The 18,992-nt window shown below is 41.7% G+C and overlaps 2 protein-coding genes across 5 annotated transcripts in view; both read right to left on the reverse strand.

Annotated features, from left to right (window-relative positions):
• Positions 1-1,266: 1,266 nt before the first annotated feature.
• Positions 1,267-4,773, reverse strand: tmem144a (transmembrane protein 144a). The gene is made up of 12 exons (XM_077018236.1): positions 4,542-4,773; positions 4,305-4,460; positions 3,980-4,102; positions 3,755-3,854; positions 3,523-3,603; positions 3,340-3,418; positions 3,116-3,192; positions 2,805-2,923; positions 2,426-2,545; positions 2,176-2,273; positions 1,898-1,951; positions 1,267-1,734 (listed from the first exon to the last, which is right to left on the reverse strand). The coding sequence occupies exons 1-12, from the start codon at positions 4,618-4,620 to the stop codon at positions 1,651-1,653; spliced, it is 1,170 nt and encodes a 389-aa protein (XP_076874351.1). The 5' UTR covers positions 4,621-4,773; the 3' UTR covers positions 1,267-1,650.
• A 12,205-nt stretch (positions 4,774-16,978) lies between these two features.
• gria2a (glutamate receptor, ionotropic, AMPA 2a) overlaps positions 16,979-18,992 on the reverse strand; it is a 29,644-nt gene continuing 27,630 nt past the window's right edge. For 3 of the 4 annotated variants that reach the window (XM_077018194.1, XM_077018173.1, XM_077018187.1), the window contains exon 16: positions 16,979-18,992. This exon is cut by the window's right edge and continues 80 nt beyond it. In XM_077018194.1, the coding sequence (XP_076874309.1) occupies positions 18,923-18,992 (70 nt within the window). In that variant the 3' untranslated portion in view covers positions 16,979-18,922. The other variant, XM_077018180.1, reaches the window with a different exon arrangement.

The following is an 18,992-nucleotide window of genomic DNA, read 5'->3' on the forward strand; positions in this document are numbered from 1 at the left end:
ACATATTTATGAATCAATCAATAAAGTGTTACTGGTTTCTGTATAAAGTATATAGTTATTTTTCCACATTATTTATATTTTCCTACTTTGTTGGAGTCTTATCCTGTTATAAATTAGTTATAAATAAAGTGCATTACAGCAATCCAGCCGAGACGTAATGAAGGCATGGAATACCGTTTGAAAGTGCTCGTGCGAAATGATTGTCTTTACCCTTGCCAGCTGCCTCAAATGAAAAAAACTGGACTTAACCACTGCACCGATTTGGCGGTCCAATTTAAAATCAGTCTATTTTAAAACCCAAGTTAGTAATAGTTTGCTTCACATATAATGTCAAAGGGCCCAAATCAATATGGGATGCTTCACTGGAACCATTAGGACCAAACACCATCACTTCTGTTTTCTTTTCATTAAAATTTAAGAAGTTTAGAGCCATCCAGTCCTTAATATCATTTAGACATAGCAGAAGTGGTTTTATAGAGGCATCTCTCTTCTTAAGTGGGACATATATCTGGGTGTCATCAAAACAATGAAAAGAGATGCCGTGTTTCCTTAAAATGGAACCCAGTGGAAGCAGATACAGGGAACAATGTAGGGGTCCTAAGATAGAGCCCTGTGGAACCCCATATGGCAGTGGTTCCCAAAGTGGGGGGTTTGGAAGTAAAATGTGCACATGTGTCATTATGGGGGGGGGCAACAATATTCTCATATGCTAAAGGGGGGCACGGCAGAAAAAGTTTGGGAACCACTGCCATATGGCATGGGAGCTGAGGAAGACTTAGAGCCAGCAAAGGTCACACACAAAGTTCTGTCTGTCAGATAGGACTTATACCATTCTAGAGCATTACCACAAATGCCCACTAGGTGCTGCAACCGGGAATCTAAAATATTGAGATCCACTGTATCAAATGCCGCAGTTAGTTTGCTTAGTGCACCATGTAAAAATAACCACAATAAAAGCTTTTTCCCCCATTAGCAACTGTTTGTTTAATTCCCTGATAAATTTAAAATCAGAAATCATACAACGCACTTCAGATCCTTCATTCCCATGATAAAAAAATAAATTTGCACACATTTTGTGTGATGTACAATATCTACATACCACCAAATGTTTTTTGCTCATTCCTTACACAACTTAACCCATTATACTATTAAATAAACAAGTAGACCTTTCACCTGCAAGGCAATAACATTTGGATCATCTTTCAGCATCTCAATGAAGTTCTTATAGTAGCGCAGTAGGAAAACAATGTCATGACAAGATCAATCTTGCAGCAATACAAAACTATTATATTTCTACAGTACAAGTTACATTACAAAGATACTTTTAGACAACACAAAGTATTGGCACAAGCACGAACAAAGTCATCATGCAATAAAGTGACTCACTAATGTGCCATGTAAGAGAATTTTCCTTTTCAAGTACTTCACTAAATCCCTGCTATGCTTTTCCCTCAGTTAGACAAATTAAGACGTCTTAAGATGTCTTGTTGTTGTGTGATCACTGGTGAGAATATTTGAAAACAACTTATGACTGACAACTTATTCAGTTATGTAAACATTGCTTAATGGTTTAAAAGACGATTCTGACAGCAGTCCCTTCCCTTTGTCTTGCTTTGGAATTTGTCGTCCTCTTGTGGCGATGTGGTGTAATTACACCTTTGAGAACGCAGTGAGTAATGCCCCTGTCAGCACCAGGCAAAAGGCCAGAACAAGAACCACGTAATTCCGCAGTCCCTAAATAGGAAAGGAAGTAAGTCACATTCCATAGTCAAAAAACATTAAAACCAACACACACACACACACACACACACACACACACACACACACACACACACACACACACACACACACACACACACACACACACACACACACACACACACACACACACACTTACCTTCACTTCCTTAAAAACTACAACACCCCAAATAGCAGCGATAAGTCCAGGAACCTGTAAAATAAAACAAAGTATGTACACAGACACAAAGTTCACATAAAGAGTCGTGTGTTAAATCTTCCTTCTGAAACAGCAAGAGGATAATAATCACTAAAAGTGCGAAAAGTGCACTTCTAGAGAGGCAGGTTTGCCAGCAGAGATCATATAAAAAGGACTCCTGGTCGTACCTTTAAAGTGAGCACAGAAAATCACAAAACGCTGAATGACCCTTCACTCACCGTGGTGATGATGGGAAAGCTGACCACCGCACTGAGGTAGTGATTGGCCAGGAACCAACAACATGTGGCCACGCCCCACATCACCCCGGAAACAAAACCTGCACATGGCAGGAAGTTATAAATCAGCATCCAACATTTGACAAACTGTACATGCAGTCTGAAATCTAACAATCCAGTATATAACTACTGATATTATATATTTCATTTCACAAGTCTAATATAACAAAAAGTAAATCTATAAATGTAGTACCTGGAAGCACAGCCTTAGAGAATACTTGTGGTTTGTTCTTTTTGAAGGTGCAATAGATGACAAAATACACAGTACTGGTGAGGAAAATCCCACTGAACTGAGCAAAAACATAATCCAGATCTGTACACACACACACACACACACACACACACACACACACGTCATAGTCACACTAATTTACAACAAGTCTTGCCTTTTAGTGAAGTTGGCTTAATCACAAATGGACATAATAGCAGTTTGTAAAATACAACATCTGGCATCATATTTTTAAATTGTTTTCCCAAAGCGGTTATTTAGAAGCTACAAAACATTTATATTTTATTATAATTTGTGAATGAATGCCTAATGTTAATTCAGCAGCAGTGTGGTCAGGTCTTACCAAACTGACTCGCCCCGCTGAATCGGCTGTCGTTATTGGCTGCGCGATGTTTGATGTACAACACAGGGATGAAGGAGGAGCCATAAAGAAGTCCTGCTACGACCGCAAGCAGCGACCCACTGCACAACGAGTGGTAAAGTTACGAGACACAGAGCAATCAATGTGAAATTTCTCAGTTAAATCAGAAAATGTCAGAACCGAGAGAAACGTGCCTATTAAACAATAAGACTTAAGTTATGGATAAATTCTGTTTTTAAAAGACAAAAAGTTATGACATTACTTTGTTTACACTTTATTGAGTTTATACATACACAACACGTTTAGTGCGTGGCGACAGCATATCCACCCAGGATTTGTCTGATGAGGGCCGATTTAACGTGTTTAGACTCTGAAACACAATGCATGGAACGTCATAAACGCACAGCACACCAAATTCTGCGAAAACATCCTGGCAACTTTTTGCAGGCCCGCAAACCACCAACAGGTGAATGTGTACATATGAACGTAACGTAACACAGCAAACAGGGACACATACGTTGTCTATGAGTAGAGGAGTTTCTTCAGACGTGGTTGGTCTCTGAACGTCACTTTTCACAAAGAAAAAAACAATGGCACTGTGTGGAAACAGTTATGGTACAGTCAGTACATCACAAGTGTGTGTGTGTGTGTGTGTGTGTGTGTGTGTGTGTGTGTGTGTGTTTTTGTGCACGCACGTCACCTGAGCAAACACAGGCCAGCACCACAGTAGTTTAATGTTGGCCGGGCAACAGTTTCGGCTTCAATACCAAACCAGCCAAATCTGAGAACAGAAACTAGTGTTTGAGTGTTTGCATTGTATTGTGTGCTCAATTTGTTTGGGGCTTATACATCTCCCAATAAATGGACAAAACAGTAAATGGTAAACATTTATAATTATGTGCTAATGTTCCATTGTCGGTTTCTAAGCTTACCTTGAGCTGGCCCAACCCATAAGAAGATTAAAAGAAGCCCAGACCAACAGGCCGAGTCCAAGACCGATTGTCTTTACAATCGGAACCACTGTGATGTTACCTGCAGAGAGACGCGCGCACACGCACCTTACTGAAGGAGGTAAATCCTACCGACACACACCACAAACGCGCACAGTGTTTTGTTTCAACGCTTCGGTAATTGAAGACAGTAAATAAGCGAGGTACCTGTAGCCCAGATGGCGCCACCTAGCATTGCCAGGGGCCAGAAAGTTGGCGATCTCAAGATTATGTTTGCTACAAGGGACACGGTCCACACAGCTGCACACAGAACCCACTGGAAAAACATTCCTGCAACAAAGAATACAGAGAAATATACGTACACACATGTCTGCGCGTTAGGACAAACAACTCCACATATTAGAAGTTACAAATACACAAATACATTTTCACGTCGTCGTTTACGCACGTCAAAGGGAGACACGACACCCAGCGAGGACAACAAAACAAGAAATACACAAATCAGGCGGTTAATCCAGGTTGTTTGACTCACCATCACCAGTGTCGATCTTCTTCACAGGGACAAAGTTGCTCCCGTAGAAAATCACAGCGATTGCGCACGACACGAAGCCAAAGGTCAGGTCGGTAGTGTTCGTGCCATTAGAAGAATTGCGGAGATAGTGGGAAATATCTACCAGCGACTCCATCTCTGTCAGTTAATCACAGAACATGTCAATAGATAGTGTTAATTTGTATGTGTAAGTTCCCCGTGTGCTGCTAGTTAACGTACCTGTATCCAGGTGCGCAGCGCCACTAACAGAAAGTGCGCAAAGTAAAGCAATAATGAGAACTGCAGTTCGAGGATCCATTTCATACAAACGCAACGCTATCCTATAAACGAACAGAAATCATGCCTATAAATTATAGCGCAAAGAAACGCTCCAACTCGTTTAAACAGAAGAAAGCTTTTTTCTTCCGTATAGACATCAGCTGACTGCTTTGCCACATGACTTTTAAAGTGGCTTTGGGTGCAAAAACAGTTGCAAAAAAAACTGCGGCTGACGCTTCCGTCAAAATAAAAGTCACCGCGGGAAATTTTCAGGTCATAATGTGAAAAAAATGTGCTCCCAGTTATCCAAACACCTTTATTTTCTTTAGTGTTTTTAAATATAATTGCAATACGGTACACTTCAGTTTTGTTGAATTTTAAACTTCTGAGTATTTTTCTCATAATATGCTTTGCTTATAAAAGACTCGTAGAAAGGACTTTTATTTATTGCTCAGGCAATAAGCTTTCGCCATTTTACCTCCAAAATGCACATCACACACAGCATTCAGCAGGCAGGCATGCGGCAATGGTTAAGCGGTGCAACAGGGGAAAAAATAAATCAATAGAATAGATATTAATATTTACATTTTCATTTTTTTATATATTTAAGAACTGAAGTTTGTTTTGCACTAGAAATAAATTCAATGTAGATACTATTACTTGGTATAATTGTGGAGTTCCAATAGTTGCAGAGAAAGTTGTCAAGGCCTTTTTTGTTGTATATTATCTAGAATATGTATTTTATACAAAACATCATACACAGGATAAAAGCTATAAAATCAAACACAATGTCCAGGGATAAAATAAAATAAAAATGATAAGATTTGTTCAGTAAGAATCCAAATCACTGTTTGGCTCCTAAATCATTGTAACTGTTCCCTATGTGCTAAGATCTCTCAATCTCAATTCTCTCTCTCTCTCTCTCTCTCTCTCTCTCTCTCTCTCTCTCTCTCTCTCTCTCTCTCTCTCACACACACACACACACACACACACACACACACACACAAAGGGCGCGTTTAACTGCAATGCTAAAACCGAACCACTAGAGGGCATTGTTGCTCACATTCTATATGATTGAATCGAAATGAATGAACCAACATGTTAACTGATCTCATAACGTTTCAGCATTAGGCTACGTTTCACATTAAGATCGGCTTTTGCATTCATTATTGCGAAATTCAATTCACCTAATGAAACAATACTTCGAAGACAAAGGCATGCTCCCAGAACCTTTAAAATGTAGCTTCCAGCTCTCGTTCTTTTAATATTAATTTATGATTACTGTTTGATTATAGTAATAAAAAATCAATTCTAAAGCTGTAATTCCCTTTCATTTAGTAGACACGACCCCGCTGTCCCAAATGTTATTTGAAGTTTTTTACGTATTAAATGAAGCTTGGGAGACAATTAGAAAGCTTCTTTCTCGTTAATGGTCTATTGATTAGCTGTTTAAGTCGGCAATTCATTCTGAAGAGTCGTAGTGAGCGGTCTGTTGAACACCGGTCTTAAAGGGGAACGGTACGCGTGTACACTTATGGGGCCCACTATATGTGTCTTCTCAGACTTTTGAAATGTCTCCGCTTTAAGATGTTGCTCGAGCTGATGACGTGTTTAATACCTATCCGTTTCGCACCGCGTGCGCATTTCTAGCTGTCTAGGATGAATGTAGGCGGCTCGTCATTCAGTGTTTCGCCTACACATCTGGAATGGACCATCACTAAATGTTCAAGCGTATCATAAAAGGGGCGACCGGAGAGTGTAATTCTTTTTCTTTTAGCATTGTTACGACTACTCTAGGCTATAGCCCTAACAGAGAATGAGTATAATATGGAAAAGAGGGAGTGAGATAGATATGAATGAAATGACGAATTTATTCAAATTATGGCCAAGGGATGTAACTCCAGGACACAACCCAATGCTCAAAATAATAAACAAAAACGTCTCTAACCAAAATAATATCAACTACCTTACCTGATGTATGTTTAAAGAAATGAAAGTAAATGACAATAACCTACCCTAACTACCTATGACAAAACAAAGAGAACGGTTTAACCAAAAGAGCGTCGTGTCCTTTCTTCCCGTCTGGGCCGAATTAACAAGCACAACTATATTCACAGATATTTACACTTATACACACTTTTTATATACATAAACACATACAATATATACATCAGCTACCAAGATCAAAATCCAGACTCAAGTACAGGGATGAAATAATTCAAAGTCAAATACCAGAAAACCAACTTAACAATCGAACACTACTATAACACACCAAACACCAATATGGAGAAAGATCTCCTCGTCTTGCTGATTTGTCGGCCTTTTAAAGGCGGGACTGTGGGTCTTGGGCGGTGGACAGCCAATCCACAACAACCAGGAAGCGACTGACATACACAGTGGGAGGAGACACACATCTGGACCTGTAACGTCAGACACGAACACCACAACGACCACCAGTGGTCGTAACACCCCCCCCCCCCCCCCCCCAAAAAAAAAAGACAATAAATACCACACAAAACAGCACAACACATTCAAGCATACGTTCTAGACAAACAGTCTGCCACAATATTATCAGAACCCTTTTTGTGTCGGATGGACAAGTTGAAGCTCTGACATATCAACGCCCAACGCATAAGGCGTCGGTTCGAATTGGACATGCGGTGCAGAAACACTAAGGGGTTATGATCCGTATACACAATAATGGGAAAACCTGAGGAGGTCAAGTAAATCTCAAAATGCTGGGGTGCCAGCAACAGCGCGAGGGCCTCCTTTTCTATGGTGCTGTAATTTAACTGGTGTTTATTGAATTTGGAGGAATAATATGCGACAGGGTGATCCATTCCTGTCTCATCTGTCTGCAAGAGTACCGCACCACAGCCAGCATCACTAGCATCCACCTCTAAGGTGAACGGGGTTTTGAAATCTGGAGCAGTCAACACAGGGGAAGAACAGAGAAGGGTCTTAGCTGCTTCAAATGCAGCTTGACACGAAGGTGACCATACAAACTGAGAGGATCCACGCAGGAGGTTTGTTAAACTGCGGTAATAACCTATCATGCCCAGAAAACGTCGGAGCTCTCTCTTCGTGGTAGGGACGGGAAATGCTGCTATGGCATCAACTTTAGTGTCCACCGGACGAACGACACCACAACCAACCTGTTTACCGAGATAGGTGACAGTGGCGTGGCTGAATTCACATTTCGCTAGGTTAAGCGTAAGTTGAGCCCCCCTGAGTCGTGTGAACACCTGTCGTAGTGTACAGAGATGCTCTTCCCACGTCTCAGCATACACCACCACGTCATCTAGGTAGGCATCACATCCTTTCACATTCACTAAAACAATGTTCATAAGCTGCTGGAAAGTAGCAGGAGCGTTGCGCAAACCAAACGGCATAACCTCGTACTGAAGGAACACATCCGGGGTTGCAAAGGCAGAAATCTCTGCGGCACGGTCCGTTAAGGGAACCTGCCAGTATCCTTTTAACAGATCCAATTTTGACACAAACCTGGCTTTTCCTATACGGTCGATACAGTCATCCACCCTCGGAAGGGGAAATGAATCGGCCTTAGTGAGAGCGTTAACCCTCCGATAATCAGTGCAGAACCGAGAGGTACCGTCTGGCTTGGGCACCAACACACACGGAGAACACCACGGACTTGAACTTGGAACAGCGAACGAGTTCTGTAACAGATAATCCGTCTCCTTTTTCATAATCTCCCGTTTAGCAGGGTTGCTGCGGTAAGCGTTCTGCTTGATCGGGCGATTGTCACCAATATCAATGTCGTGCATTAAAACATTTGTCCTTGTGGGTGTATCATGGAATAAGTCGTGAAACTCATGAATCAAGTCGACCAACTCTGACCGATTAGACTCGGATAAGTGGGCTAATACTGAAGGAAGATTTTCCAGACTCTCGGAATTCGGCAAACGAGCAGTCGGGAGGCAGGCTCTATCAAACGCCAAACCATCCGTCTCCGGTGTATACTCACGAGGAGACTGGCTGACAGCCGTTGTCTGGGTCAGCTCTATCGGCAAAGTTTGTTGGTCCATATGAAGTTGTGTCTCGCCTCAGCGAGACGGCAACAAAACCAACACCTGATTCCCAAATTCAAATGATCGAGAAACCGCTCGAATCGGGACTTCATTTTGCATTGTACGGATGCCAAAGAGTTACGAGCCAGTTCACATGCTGTGTACAATTTCTCCCGGAACGAACTAAAATAATCCAACACGTTGCTCGGTGTGCGCGGTTCTGCAGAAAGCAACTGTTCTTGTAGAACCTTTAACGGTCCCCTAAGTGTATGTCCGAACACCAACTCGGCTGGGCTAAAACCCAGAGATTCCTGTGTAGCAGTGCGTACAGCGAACAACAGAAACGGGAGCCCCTCATCCCAATCCTTTTCTTTCGAGCAACAAAACTTCTTGATCATTGTTTTCAATGTCTGATGAAACATTTCTAAAGCGCCCTGTGATTCAGGGTGATATGCACTGGAGGTCTTGTGTGTGATATGGAACTGTTACATGGCTTTACGGAACTGTGAGGACATGAAATTCGTACCCTGATCAGACTGAATGGTCTTGGGTAAACCGAAAGTAGTGAAAAACTTCACAAGAGACTTTACCACAGCTGGGGTTCTGAGGGAACGGAGAGGAAAGGCCTCCGGCTAACGGGTGACAGCACACATAACCGTTAAAACATAACTGTAACCGGATTTTGTTTTGGGTAGTGACCCCACACAATCAATAACAACGGATTCAAATGGGCCGTTAATCACAGGAATAGGCCGTAATGGCACAGGGGGAATAACCTGGTTAGGTTTCCCAACTACCTGACACACATGACACGAACGACAATACCGACTTACGTCAGTTTTCATTGCCGGCCAAAAGAAATACTGCCATAGTCGCTGGTAGGTTTTTCTCACACCCAAATGTCCAGACATGACTTGATCGTGAGCTATACTCAGCACCTGCGGTCTATACGGTTTCGGAACGACCACCGGGAATACCGTACCCCAATCAGAGTCAGAGTCAACGTTACGCGGTGTCCACTTGCGCATCAACACCTTATCATCATAAAAATAAGCCACAGAGTGAGTAGAGATGTCGGCTTTATCCACCGCTGACTCAGCGCACTGAGAAAGAGTACCGTCCTGTTGCTGAGCTGCAATTAATTCCAGACGACTGAAAGGCAGTGAGTGTACTGTGTTAACATCGTTGTCCGATGATGTCACCAAATCACAGCGCAAATAAACCATGTACAATGGCACTTTCAAAACTCTCATGTCGAGGCCTTGGACTAAGACATCGGTCCCACAGCTATTCATGTCGTCCAACGGGAGGACTGAATCTACCAGAAATTACTGGGCAGCACCCGTGTCCCTCAGGATACGTATTGGCTGCTGAACGGTGTCCGTCATTGATAATGCTACCGTTCCGTCCAGAACAAAAGGGGCAAACTACGCGTTAGGTGCATCTAAAACAGACAGTGAACTTGACGGGCTTGGGGAAGGAGAACCCACCAATCCTACTGGGTACCGAACCGACCTTCCACTGGGTCTTGGATCTCAGTTTAGGGCAAGCAGATATAACATGCCCTACTTCATGACAGTAAAAACACTCACGGGTCTCTGTAGAATCCGGGGCTTTCCTGGTGTTCTGGGGGGAAATATCTTTCCGCGAATCCTGACGGTCCCTACGGGGCGTAGGGAAAACAGTTTTGTGCGTAAGCACAAATTCATCGGACAAAACCGCCGCATCCAATAGTGACGCTACTTTTTGTTCATTTATGTGAACCACCAACCTTTCCGGAGCACAGGATTTAAACTCTTCTAACAAAATCAACTCCTTGAACTGTTCAAGGGTAGTGACTTTACAAGCTGAGCACCATTTCTCCAATAACGCAGCCTTTTCTCGGGCGAACTCCACATATGTTTGACTACTAGACTTCATATGTCCGCAAAATCTCTGGTGATACGCTTCGGGTACTAACTCATAAGCCCGTAAAACAGCAGATTTCATAGCGTCATAATCCAAACTCTGCTCTAAAGTTAGAGCAGAACACACTTCTTGAGCTCTGCCTACCAATTTGCCCTGCAGAAGCAAAGGCCAAACATCTTTAGGCCATTGTAAAATAGTGGCAACTCGTTCAAAAACAGAGAAGTACGTGTCTACTTCACCTTCTCTAAATGACGGAACAACAGACAGATTTTTGCTCACATCAAAACCGCCATACACGTTACCTGCGGAACAGGGTTGTTGCGAGACTACAACAGGTGAAGAGGCCATGGAAAACCTGCGAGGAACAGGGACAGGGGTTTCCGTGCCGCTCGAGGTGCTTTTAATGCGTGGCGCAGGGACAGGTGCTTTCACAGCGGCAGGGACAGCAGGGGTACTGCGCTTCAACTCGAGTTCCAATTCCAACTCGCATACCTGTATGTCCCTATGCGTCTCCAGCTCGAGCGCACGCGTCCTTTGCAGAGACAGCTCCAAATCTAACTCCTTCAACCGAAGGGCCAACATAGGATCCACCAGAGGCGACAAGGATCCATGCCCGCCTCCCGAGCTTCAACTCCCGCCTCCGCGAAATTTGAAAGCTCGGTGGATTGGGCAACACCCGTCGTCTCGTCCTCCTCAGGTAGTACAGGGCTCTCAAGTTTTGGATTCATGTCAGAGTGTGACAGAGGGGGGGGGGGGGGTGGCGAACGTGAGTTGTTGAGCGGGGGGGTGGCGAACGTAAGTTGTTGAGCGGGGTGGGGGTTTGTTTATCGCGATCGATCGCCAGTGGAGGGCGATCGGAGGTAAATAAACTAGATTTTTTTTTTCTCGCCGTGTGAAATCGGAAGTGTGGCATGTGAGCGTGTGAAGACGGTCAAATGCGTGTGTCACACGCTCAATGCGTGAGACTTGAGAGCCCTGGGTAGTATCTGCTGCCTTACCAGCTCTGCATACAGTTCAGCTTTAAGAACTGCCTTAACAGCAGAATGAGGCACGGAAATATCAAAGAAATCCGCGATTAACAAGTCATCTTTGCGACACAAATTGAACTGTTCCAGTGTAGGAAAGAGCGTAAAGTGCTCAAAGTCAAACCGCCCAGACATTATTACCAGGAAGTGCACCAACAATACCAACACACGAATACACCCCACCAAAAAAAAAGAGACGAGCCCCCAATTCTGTTACGACTACTCTAGGCTATAGCCCTAACAGAGAATGAGTATAATATGGAAAAGAGGGAGTGAGATAGATATGAATGAAATGACGAATTTATTCAAATTATGGCCAAGGGATGTAACTCCAGGACACAACCCAATGCTCAAAATAATAAACAAAAACGTCTCTAACCAAAATAATATCAACTACCTTACCTGATGTATGTTTAAAGAAATGAAAGTAAATTACAATAACCTACCCTAACTACCTATGACAAAACAAAGAGAACGGTTTAAAGAAAAAAGAGCGTCGTGTCCTTTCTTCCCATCTGGGCCGAATTAACAAGCACAACTATATTCACAGATATTTACACTTATACACACTTTTTATATACATAAACACATACAATATATACATCAGCTACCAAGATCAAAAGGGGCAAATCCAGACTCAAGTACAGGGACGAAATAATTCAAAGTCAAATACCAGAAAACCAACTTAACAATCGAACGCTACTATAACACACCAAACACCAATATGTAGAAAGATCTCCTCGTCTTGCTGATTTGTCGGTCTTTTAAAGGCGGGACTGTGGGTCTTGGGCGGTGGACAGCCAATCCACAACAACCAGGAAGCGACTGACATACACGGTGGGAGGAGACACACATCTGGACCTGTAATGTCAGACACGAACACCACAACGACCACCAGTGGTCGTAACAGCATCTATAACTGTTAGAGTCCGTATATTTTTACACCTGAACCACGCCCAAGGTAACTGTAACGTGGGCTAAGTTGTATAAAAGGGGGAGATCTAAAAATGTAGATCATGCCACAAAGTCTGCATCTAAATCAGTCGTATAGTGCACACGGCAACACTTCAATAACTAGTATGTAGTAGCACGTGAGCACATGCACATTAGATAATTAGTTAATTAATTTGTCATATCATCCTTACACAGTTGTCCAAAAACAACGAGAAGCTCATTCGCAACCATCTCCTCCTGTACAGACCAACACAACACACATGTAAAAGAATCGATACACCGATTCCTAATTAGGTCTAAAGCGCTAATCTGCACCTGGCAGGTGTTAAGTGAGCCTGTCTGGACTGGAGTAAGTCTGTCCAATATAAATCTGCTGGCCCGGTCCAGGAACCCACCTACAGAGTTTTCTGCTGCGCAATGAATACATTTTACTACAGTTTGCCGTTTTGATCCTCGTTCTGCGAGCTCTTGTCGTCATTTCCTGCAGTATCTGCACATAGCAGAATATCCTTTGGTGACGGACAATAGGTACTGTCGTTCCGTGCCTAACCTCCTCTCCTGCATATCGCAGCCCCCCACCCCACGCCACTCCATACATTAGTTTTTTTCTCACCCGCTGTCTTGCCATGCTGGAGAAATAAGTATATGAGAAAAACAAGGGGAGATAATAGCGTGCTTTAAATGTCATTACAGGGATAGTAACGCTTAAAAAACAACCACCCTCACTCTGTTTATTTAATTGTTTATCTAATTGCAACAGCAGTGGTGGTTTTGAAATTAGAGCAGATGAAATACCTCACAAGTTAACCTCATACTCTTTCATATAATACAAGACTTATATTATTCCAACATATGCATAGCACTTATGTTAAGAAGGTTTTCTACTTTTACAGCTTCTCCACTGTTTTGCTGTTTTATGCTTGTCTGTACAAGGAATCGCAGCGGTGAGTTTTTCATAGAACCGAGCACATCTGCATTGGAGATCTGGCCAAATATTAACCGTGAACATCCTGCACCTTTTGCGCATCCAATGAACACTCACTTTACAAATGTAAGGAAATGTCTTGTCTATAACACAGATAAATGGACAACCCTGCAGTGATTATAAAATTAATTTATGTTGTAAATATCAAAATTAAAAGACCACAAGTGATTACTTTGATACCCATTTTGTCATCCATGTACATTTGTAAATTTGCTTTTGTATGACATTTGTATTAGAATTGATAAGTTTCTTAAAATGTATATTATAGTTACATTACAACAACAATACTCTTAATTAATTATGGCATCCCTTATTTAGTAAAAGTGATGCTGTTATGACTGTCCCTTTGTTACAACTATCCCTGGTGTCTGCAATAAACACTCACGATTTATTCATTTGGTTTGGCATTGATTAGCCTCGTAATGGAATATGTAAAATATATATCAAATGCTTTTAAGCACAGTGGAAATATGGATATAGCAGCATAATTTAACCATTGCTGGGCCTTAATTGTTTTTCTTCTGAGATGACTGACACTGTGCTATGATTGGATAGATAAGTGACTACTGTTTCATGATTGGCTGGTTATGTTAATGAGAAAATGATCTCAGTAAGAGGAAACTTGACTGCTGAGGTGCAGCTGCCACTGCAGTCTGTTTGCCCAAGGGCTTTACCCTGTGTGTGTGTGTGTGTGTGTGTGTGTGTGTGTGTGTGTGTGTGTGTGTGTGTGTGTGTGTGTGTGTGTGTGTGTTCAAGACGAATAACCTGTATCATCTGAATAACAAGTAGCAGGCACAATTTGCTCTCACACACACACACACACACACAAACACACACACACACACACACACACACACACACACACACACACACACACACACACACACACACACACAAACACACACACACACAGTTGAATGCGGTATTTTTGTGATTGCAGGAGGATCCTCTGGTATTCAAGTGTGTTTGTGTATGTCTTCAACATGCTTCCCCACTGAGACGCATCTGCTGGTGTTCCACGATAAGTCAGAATGTGCTCAAACGGCTCCGAGTTAAGAACAGCTCCTTTTCAGAAAACTATCCCATTCATAAGTAGAGATGCAGGGACTCATAAATACAAATATTTAGTTTTATAGCATTTGTGTGTGTGCCCTTTGCACCTATTGAGCTGATTGTGCAGCTAGTGAGCTGTTTCTGTGTGTGTTTATGTCCTCTGCTAGACTCCCTGTAACCAAGGACTATCAGTAGCCAACAAAATCTTCTCTCCCTCACACTGTGGTTGTGGGTCAGCATGGTGAACTGGCAATCCAAGTGTTCGTAGGTGAGGTCCACAGATTTGAGATTGGGCAATTTAGCAGCCCAGGGATGGATACCAAAGCCATCATGCACCAGCAACCACTCTCTAGTGTAGGTGTACCAAGGAACCGCTCGTGCACTATCCTTATGTAGCAAGGTGGGGCATTATCCTGTTGATAAATACCATTACCATCAGGGAAGAACGTCAACATGCACAGATCCACATGATCGGACTGCCAAGTACCTGCTGGAGATGTGAAAGTTGTCCAAGAACATGATGGGAAAATATCCCATACAAATTCACTACCACCTCCACCCTTCATCTGACCTGACATTGTCTCTTGAAGGCGGTTCTCAAGCACTTGGTGGCGTATATCATCTCCTCCACCATCACCGTCCATCCACTTCATGCAACACAAACCTAGATTCATCCGTGAAGTCAACTTTATTCCAATCCTGCAGAGTACAATTAGGGTACTTCTCTAAACTGGAAGTGACATTGATGATGAACCTTGGTTAACATTGGTGCATTAACCATATGTTTTGCAGGACCAGATGCAACAGTGTTCACTCAGTGGTGATCCTTGATTCTTTCCTCATTGCTCCTGCATTTATTACAGAGGCTAACTGGTCCTCTGTCTTCATTTTAGAGGTTTACTGGTCCACTGTGGCATGTAGATTGCTGTGTACCACTCACCGGAGTTGTTGTCTTCTGGCATCAAAGGCCCATGGGGACCATGTTATGCCTCTGGCGCTCAAGGGATCTGTCCCCAAACCTAGTGAGCTGTCTACAAAGACAGCGTTTTACATCATAGCGTGTGCACGTTCCCAACACATAAGCTGTAACAATTCCTAGATACCCTAAATATGCTGCCTACTGAGGTACCTTAAACTGGCCGAATTTTAAGTCCGAATCAAATGGTTCCTCAGCCGCTAAGGCAATCCCATTACTCAGTGCAATCACAACTTTTGCTCCTGGCGAAGTCGTTTTCAAATGTACGTTATTGTAATTCTCTCCTGTTTCGAGAATATTAAAAAAACAATTCAAAATATTTAATATTAAACCAAATAGCATTTATTTGACCTTTTAGGCTAGTTTGTGACCAAACTAGGTTTTATAGTTTGATACACCAAAGGATTAGCATTTATGCTAGTGGAGTTTGAAGCCTCAAACTACTGTTATGGAAAGCTTGCTAGCTAACAAACGTCTTAGCACAAGTAGCTTATTTAACACGATAATTAAAATCGTGATAAAAACAAGGCGAATCCACTGTGAAGAAACGGCAAGGTAATGCTACAAACGTCATACATTGGGCGAGAATAAGATGTGATGAAATTGCTCTATAACTAGAGCGTCTCAGTAATCTTGCCTTATGAGGATAGGTGTCAGTTAGAATTCTCCCTACACAGCTGCTTACGTAAACAATGCCTGCTTAGACAGCTCACTACGTTTTTGGGACATACTCACTGTGTCATTATTGGTACACTTTCACTACGGCAGCTAGAATATCACATGAAATTAGCAATTTCTGAAATACTACAATCCTTCACCCTGTTATCATTCCCTGTTGGATATCAGTCACGTTCTTTTTGCACTCTTTCAGCTGACTAGTTTGCTCACTTACTTATATGTGCAGTAAACCCTGCCATGTGGCGTCTGTAACATCCCAAGCCAAGTTCATTCCAAACCAGGAGTTCTCATAATATTCTGATTTGACTGTCTCATATATTTAAATGTTTTGCCTCTTATAGCATGAAGCTGAACAGAGTCCTGTGTAATCACATCTGAAGCTGAACAGTCCTGTGTAATTATAACTGAAGCTGAACAGATTCCTGTGTCATCACATCTGAAGCTGAAGAGTCCTGTCATCACATCTGAAGTTGAAGAGTCCTGTAATCACATCTGAAGCTGAAGAGTCCTGTCATCACATCTGAAGCTGAACGGAGTCCTTTGTCATCACATCTGAAGCTGAACAGAACCATTTGAACAGGGACATCCACCTTTTGCAAACATCCATCTAAAGACAATTGTTTTGCTTCACCCTTTAACCAATTACTGCCACATGAAAAGTGCTTTTAAGCACACATTTCTGCTTGGCATAAGACCTTTGCATTGTTCTTGGTAGATAGATGTGTAATTAAAGCCCTGTCCCCTAGCCACACCCCTTCTCTCTCAGTAGAAGTCAGAAGATGAAAAGCAGCAGTTTCTCAGCCTGTTTATTCAAAAAGTCCAAAAAATAAAGCAGTTGACCCACATTCCATTTACAAAAACCTCCTCCTGTTAAGATCTAAAGAGACTCTCCAAATGAGAATGTAATGATGGTTCAAGTCCATTTGAGGGCCGATGTGTATGTCTATGAACCTTCGTGGAGTGGATTGGCACCGAGGACATTTTCAGGACTGTCATCATTTCAGTGCATCTTGCCCCAACATCTTCTATATATTACTGTGTGTGTGTATGTTCATACAATAAGATATACAGATGCATTGTCTCTGATTGTATATAGAATACATATACATATAAAACTATTGGATAAGATTGCAATTTTACAGCATGGCATAGAAAAGGGTGTTCGGCATAGAGTTTCAATAGAATTAGTCATATCATCAAATAATACATCAAATATTGTTTTTTTTTCCATTTCACCTTGGACTATGAAAATTCTAGTCATCTAAAGTCAGTGGCATTACGTTATCATCATTATTGTTTTCATCGCTTTTAAAACAAAGATTAAACTAAAGGTTATCATGCGTTTCAGTTAGGACTGCATAAATTAGTGCACATCATTTAATGTACAACATATTTAAGGACGAAAAGGAAAAATAATCTAAATGAGATTGATAAGAGAAACATGGCATGAGGTGTGGGTTTTGAGTCCTTCCCAGATCCTCGCAAATGTCCTTGCCACCAGTGTTTTGGCACGAATGACTATTTGGCATTTAGAAACACTGAACTTAAGCGAATCTATATGTCCATATTCACATTTGATTCCAGATGTTATTTTTGAGGAATTTCTGCAAATGGGAAATGCGAAAGAGAAAGTGGTGGATATTTTAGCCATTTTTTGTGTGTTGTCGACGACATAACTATAAAACTACTACTTACGTCATCCATGTCAAACAGGACTGCAACGTAACAATGCAAGAAAATTAACAGCAAACTTCTACAAATCAACAACACATTGCGACAACTCAAACCTCTCAGAACAAAAATAAAAGCAAAAGGATTTTGTCAAACACCATCATATTAACAATAACATCAAAAGAACAAAAGAATAATTATTTACATGATTTATATATATTTTAAACATATAATTCATATGATATTAAATCATTCTGCTCAAACATTGCACCTACTTTAAATGAACTGATTTGGCTTTAAAGATTTTTAAACTGAAGCAATTTCATAACATTATTTTACAATATGGAAGAATGTTCTTTGACAGCATTTCTTTCTTTTTTGAAAAATATTTCAAAAACTTTTTTTTTCTTTTTTGATAATTCATGTGGTTTTCATATATACGTAATGTGTTTGAGTACAATAGAAAATCACAATGGATATGATCAATGTGCTCGTGTTCTTTAGAATCTGAGATTTCAAAAATGTTGTTGTGGTGCTGAGCTGCTTCTCAGTGTATGATGTGTGAAACATGTCAGTGAGAAATTATGTATTAAAGTGTGTGTATATGTGAGAGAGAGACAGAGAGAGAGAGAGAGAGAGAGAGAGAGAGAGAGAGACACTGGCATTGTCTCTCTGAACTTGAGAAGTATGATAACGTGCTTGTGTAAACCAAGGTCCCCTGTATATTTCATGTTGAAATATACACATGTACACTTCACATCTGTACATTTTTGCATGTGAGAAATAAAATGTGTTTCTGTAGCTTTGAGTGCTTGTATGTGTCATACAGTTAAGATTTTGATGTTTTTTGCGTATTTGTAAAGACGTGTATACAACCATATGTACATATGTATGCACAGAAGTCATTGACGGAGTTCATCTTTGATAGTCAGACCTGTACAACTGTGTGTGGAAATGTGTACTTTGAGTGTGACAAAATGTCTGCTGAACACGTGTTTGGGTGTGAGAGAAAGTGTGTGTGTGTGTGTGTGTGTGTGTGTAAGGCACTCAGGACTGTTCGCTCATTTGAGAGGCCGTGCCCTGCCTGGTCTCATGTAGGGCACTCCGTGGACGGCTTTGGAGAAATCTGGA

The sequence above is a fragment of the Brachyhypopomus gauderio genome, chromosome 1, assembly GCF_052324685.1.
Source record: "Brachyhypopomus gauderio isolate BG-103 chromosome 1, BGAUD_0.2, whole genome shotgun sequence".
Classification (NCBI taxonomy): Eukaryota; Metazoa; Chordata; class Actinopteri; order Gymnotiformes; family Hypopomidae; genus Brachyhypopomus; species Brachyhypopomus gauderio.

Coding starts and splice junctions, on each gene's coding strand:
- tmem144a (XM_077018236.1), bottom strand. CDS start 4,620: ATGGATCCTCGAACTGCAGTTCTCATTATTGCTTTACTTTGCGCACTT. Junction 3,604..3,754: donor ATGGGTTGGGCCAGCTCAAG/GTAAGCTTAGAA, acceptor TTCTGTTCTCAG/ATTTGGCTGGTTTGGTATTG. Junction 3,193..3,339: donor CTCCTCTACTCATAGACAAC/GTATGTGTCCCT, acceptor ATTGTGTTTCAG/AGTCTAAACACGTTAAATCG.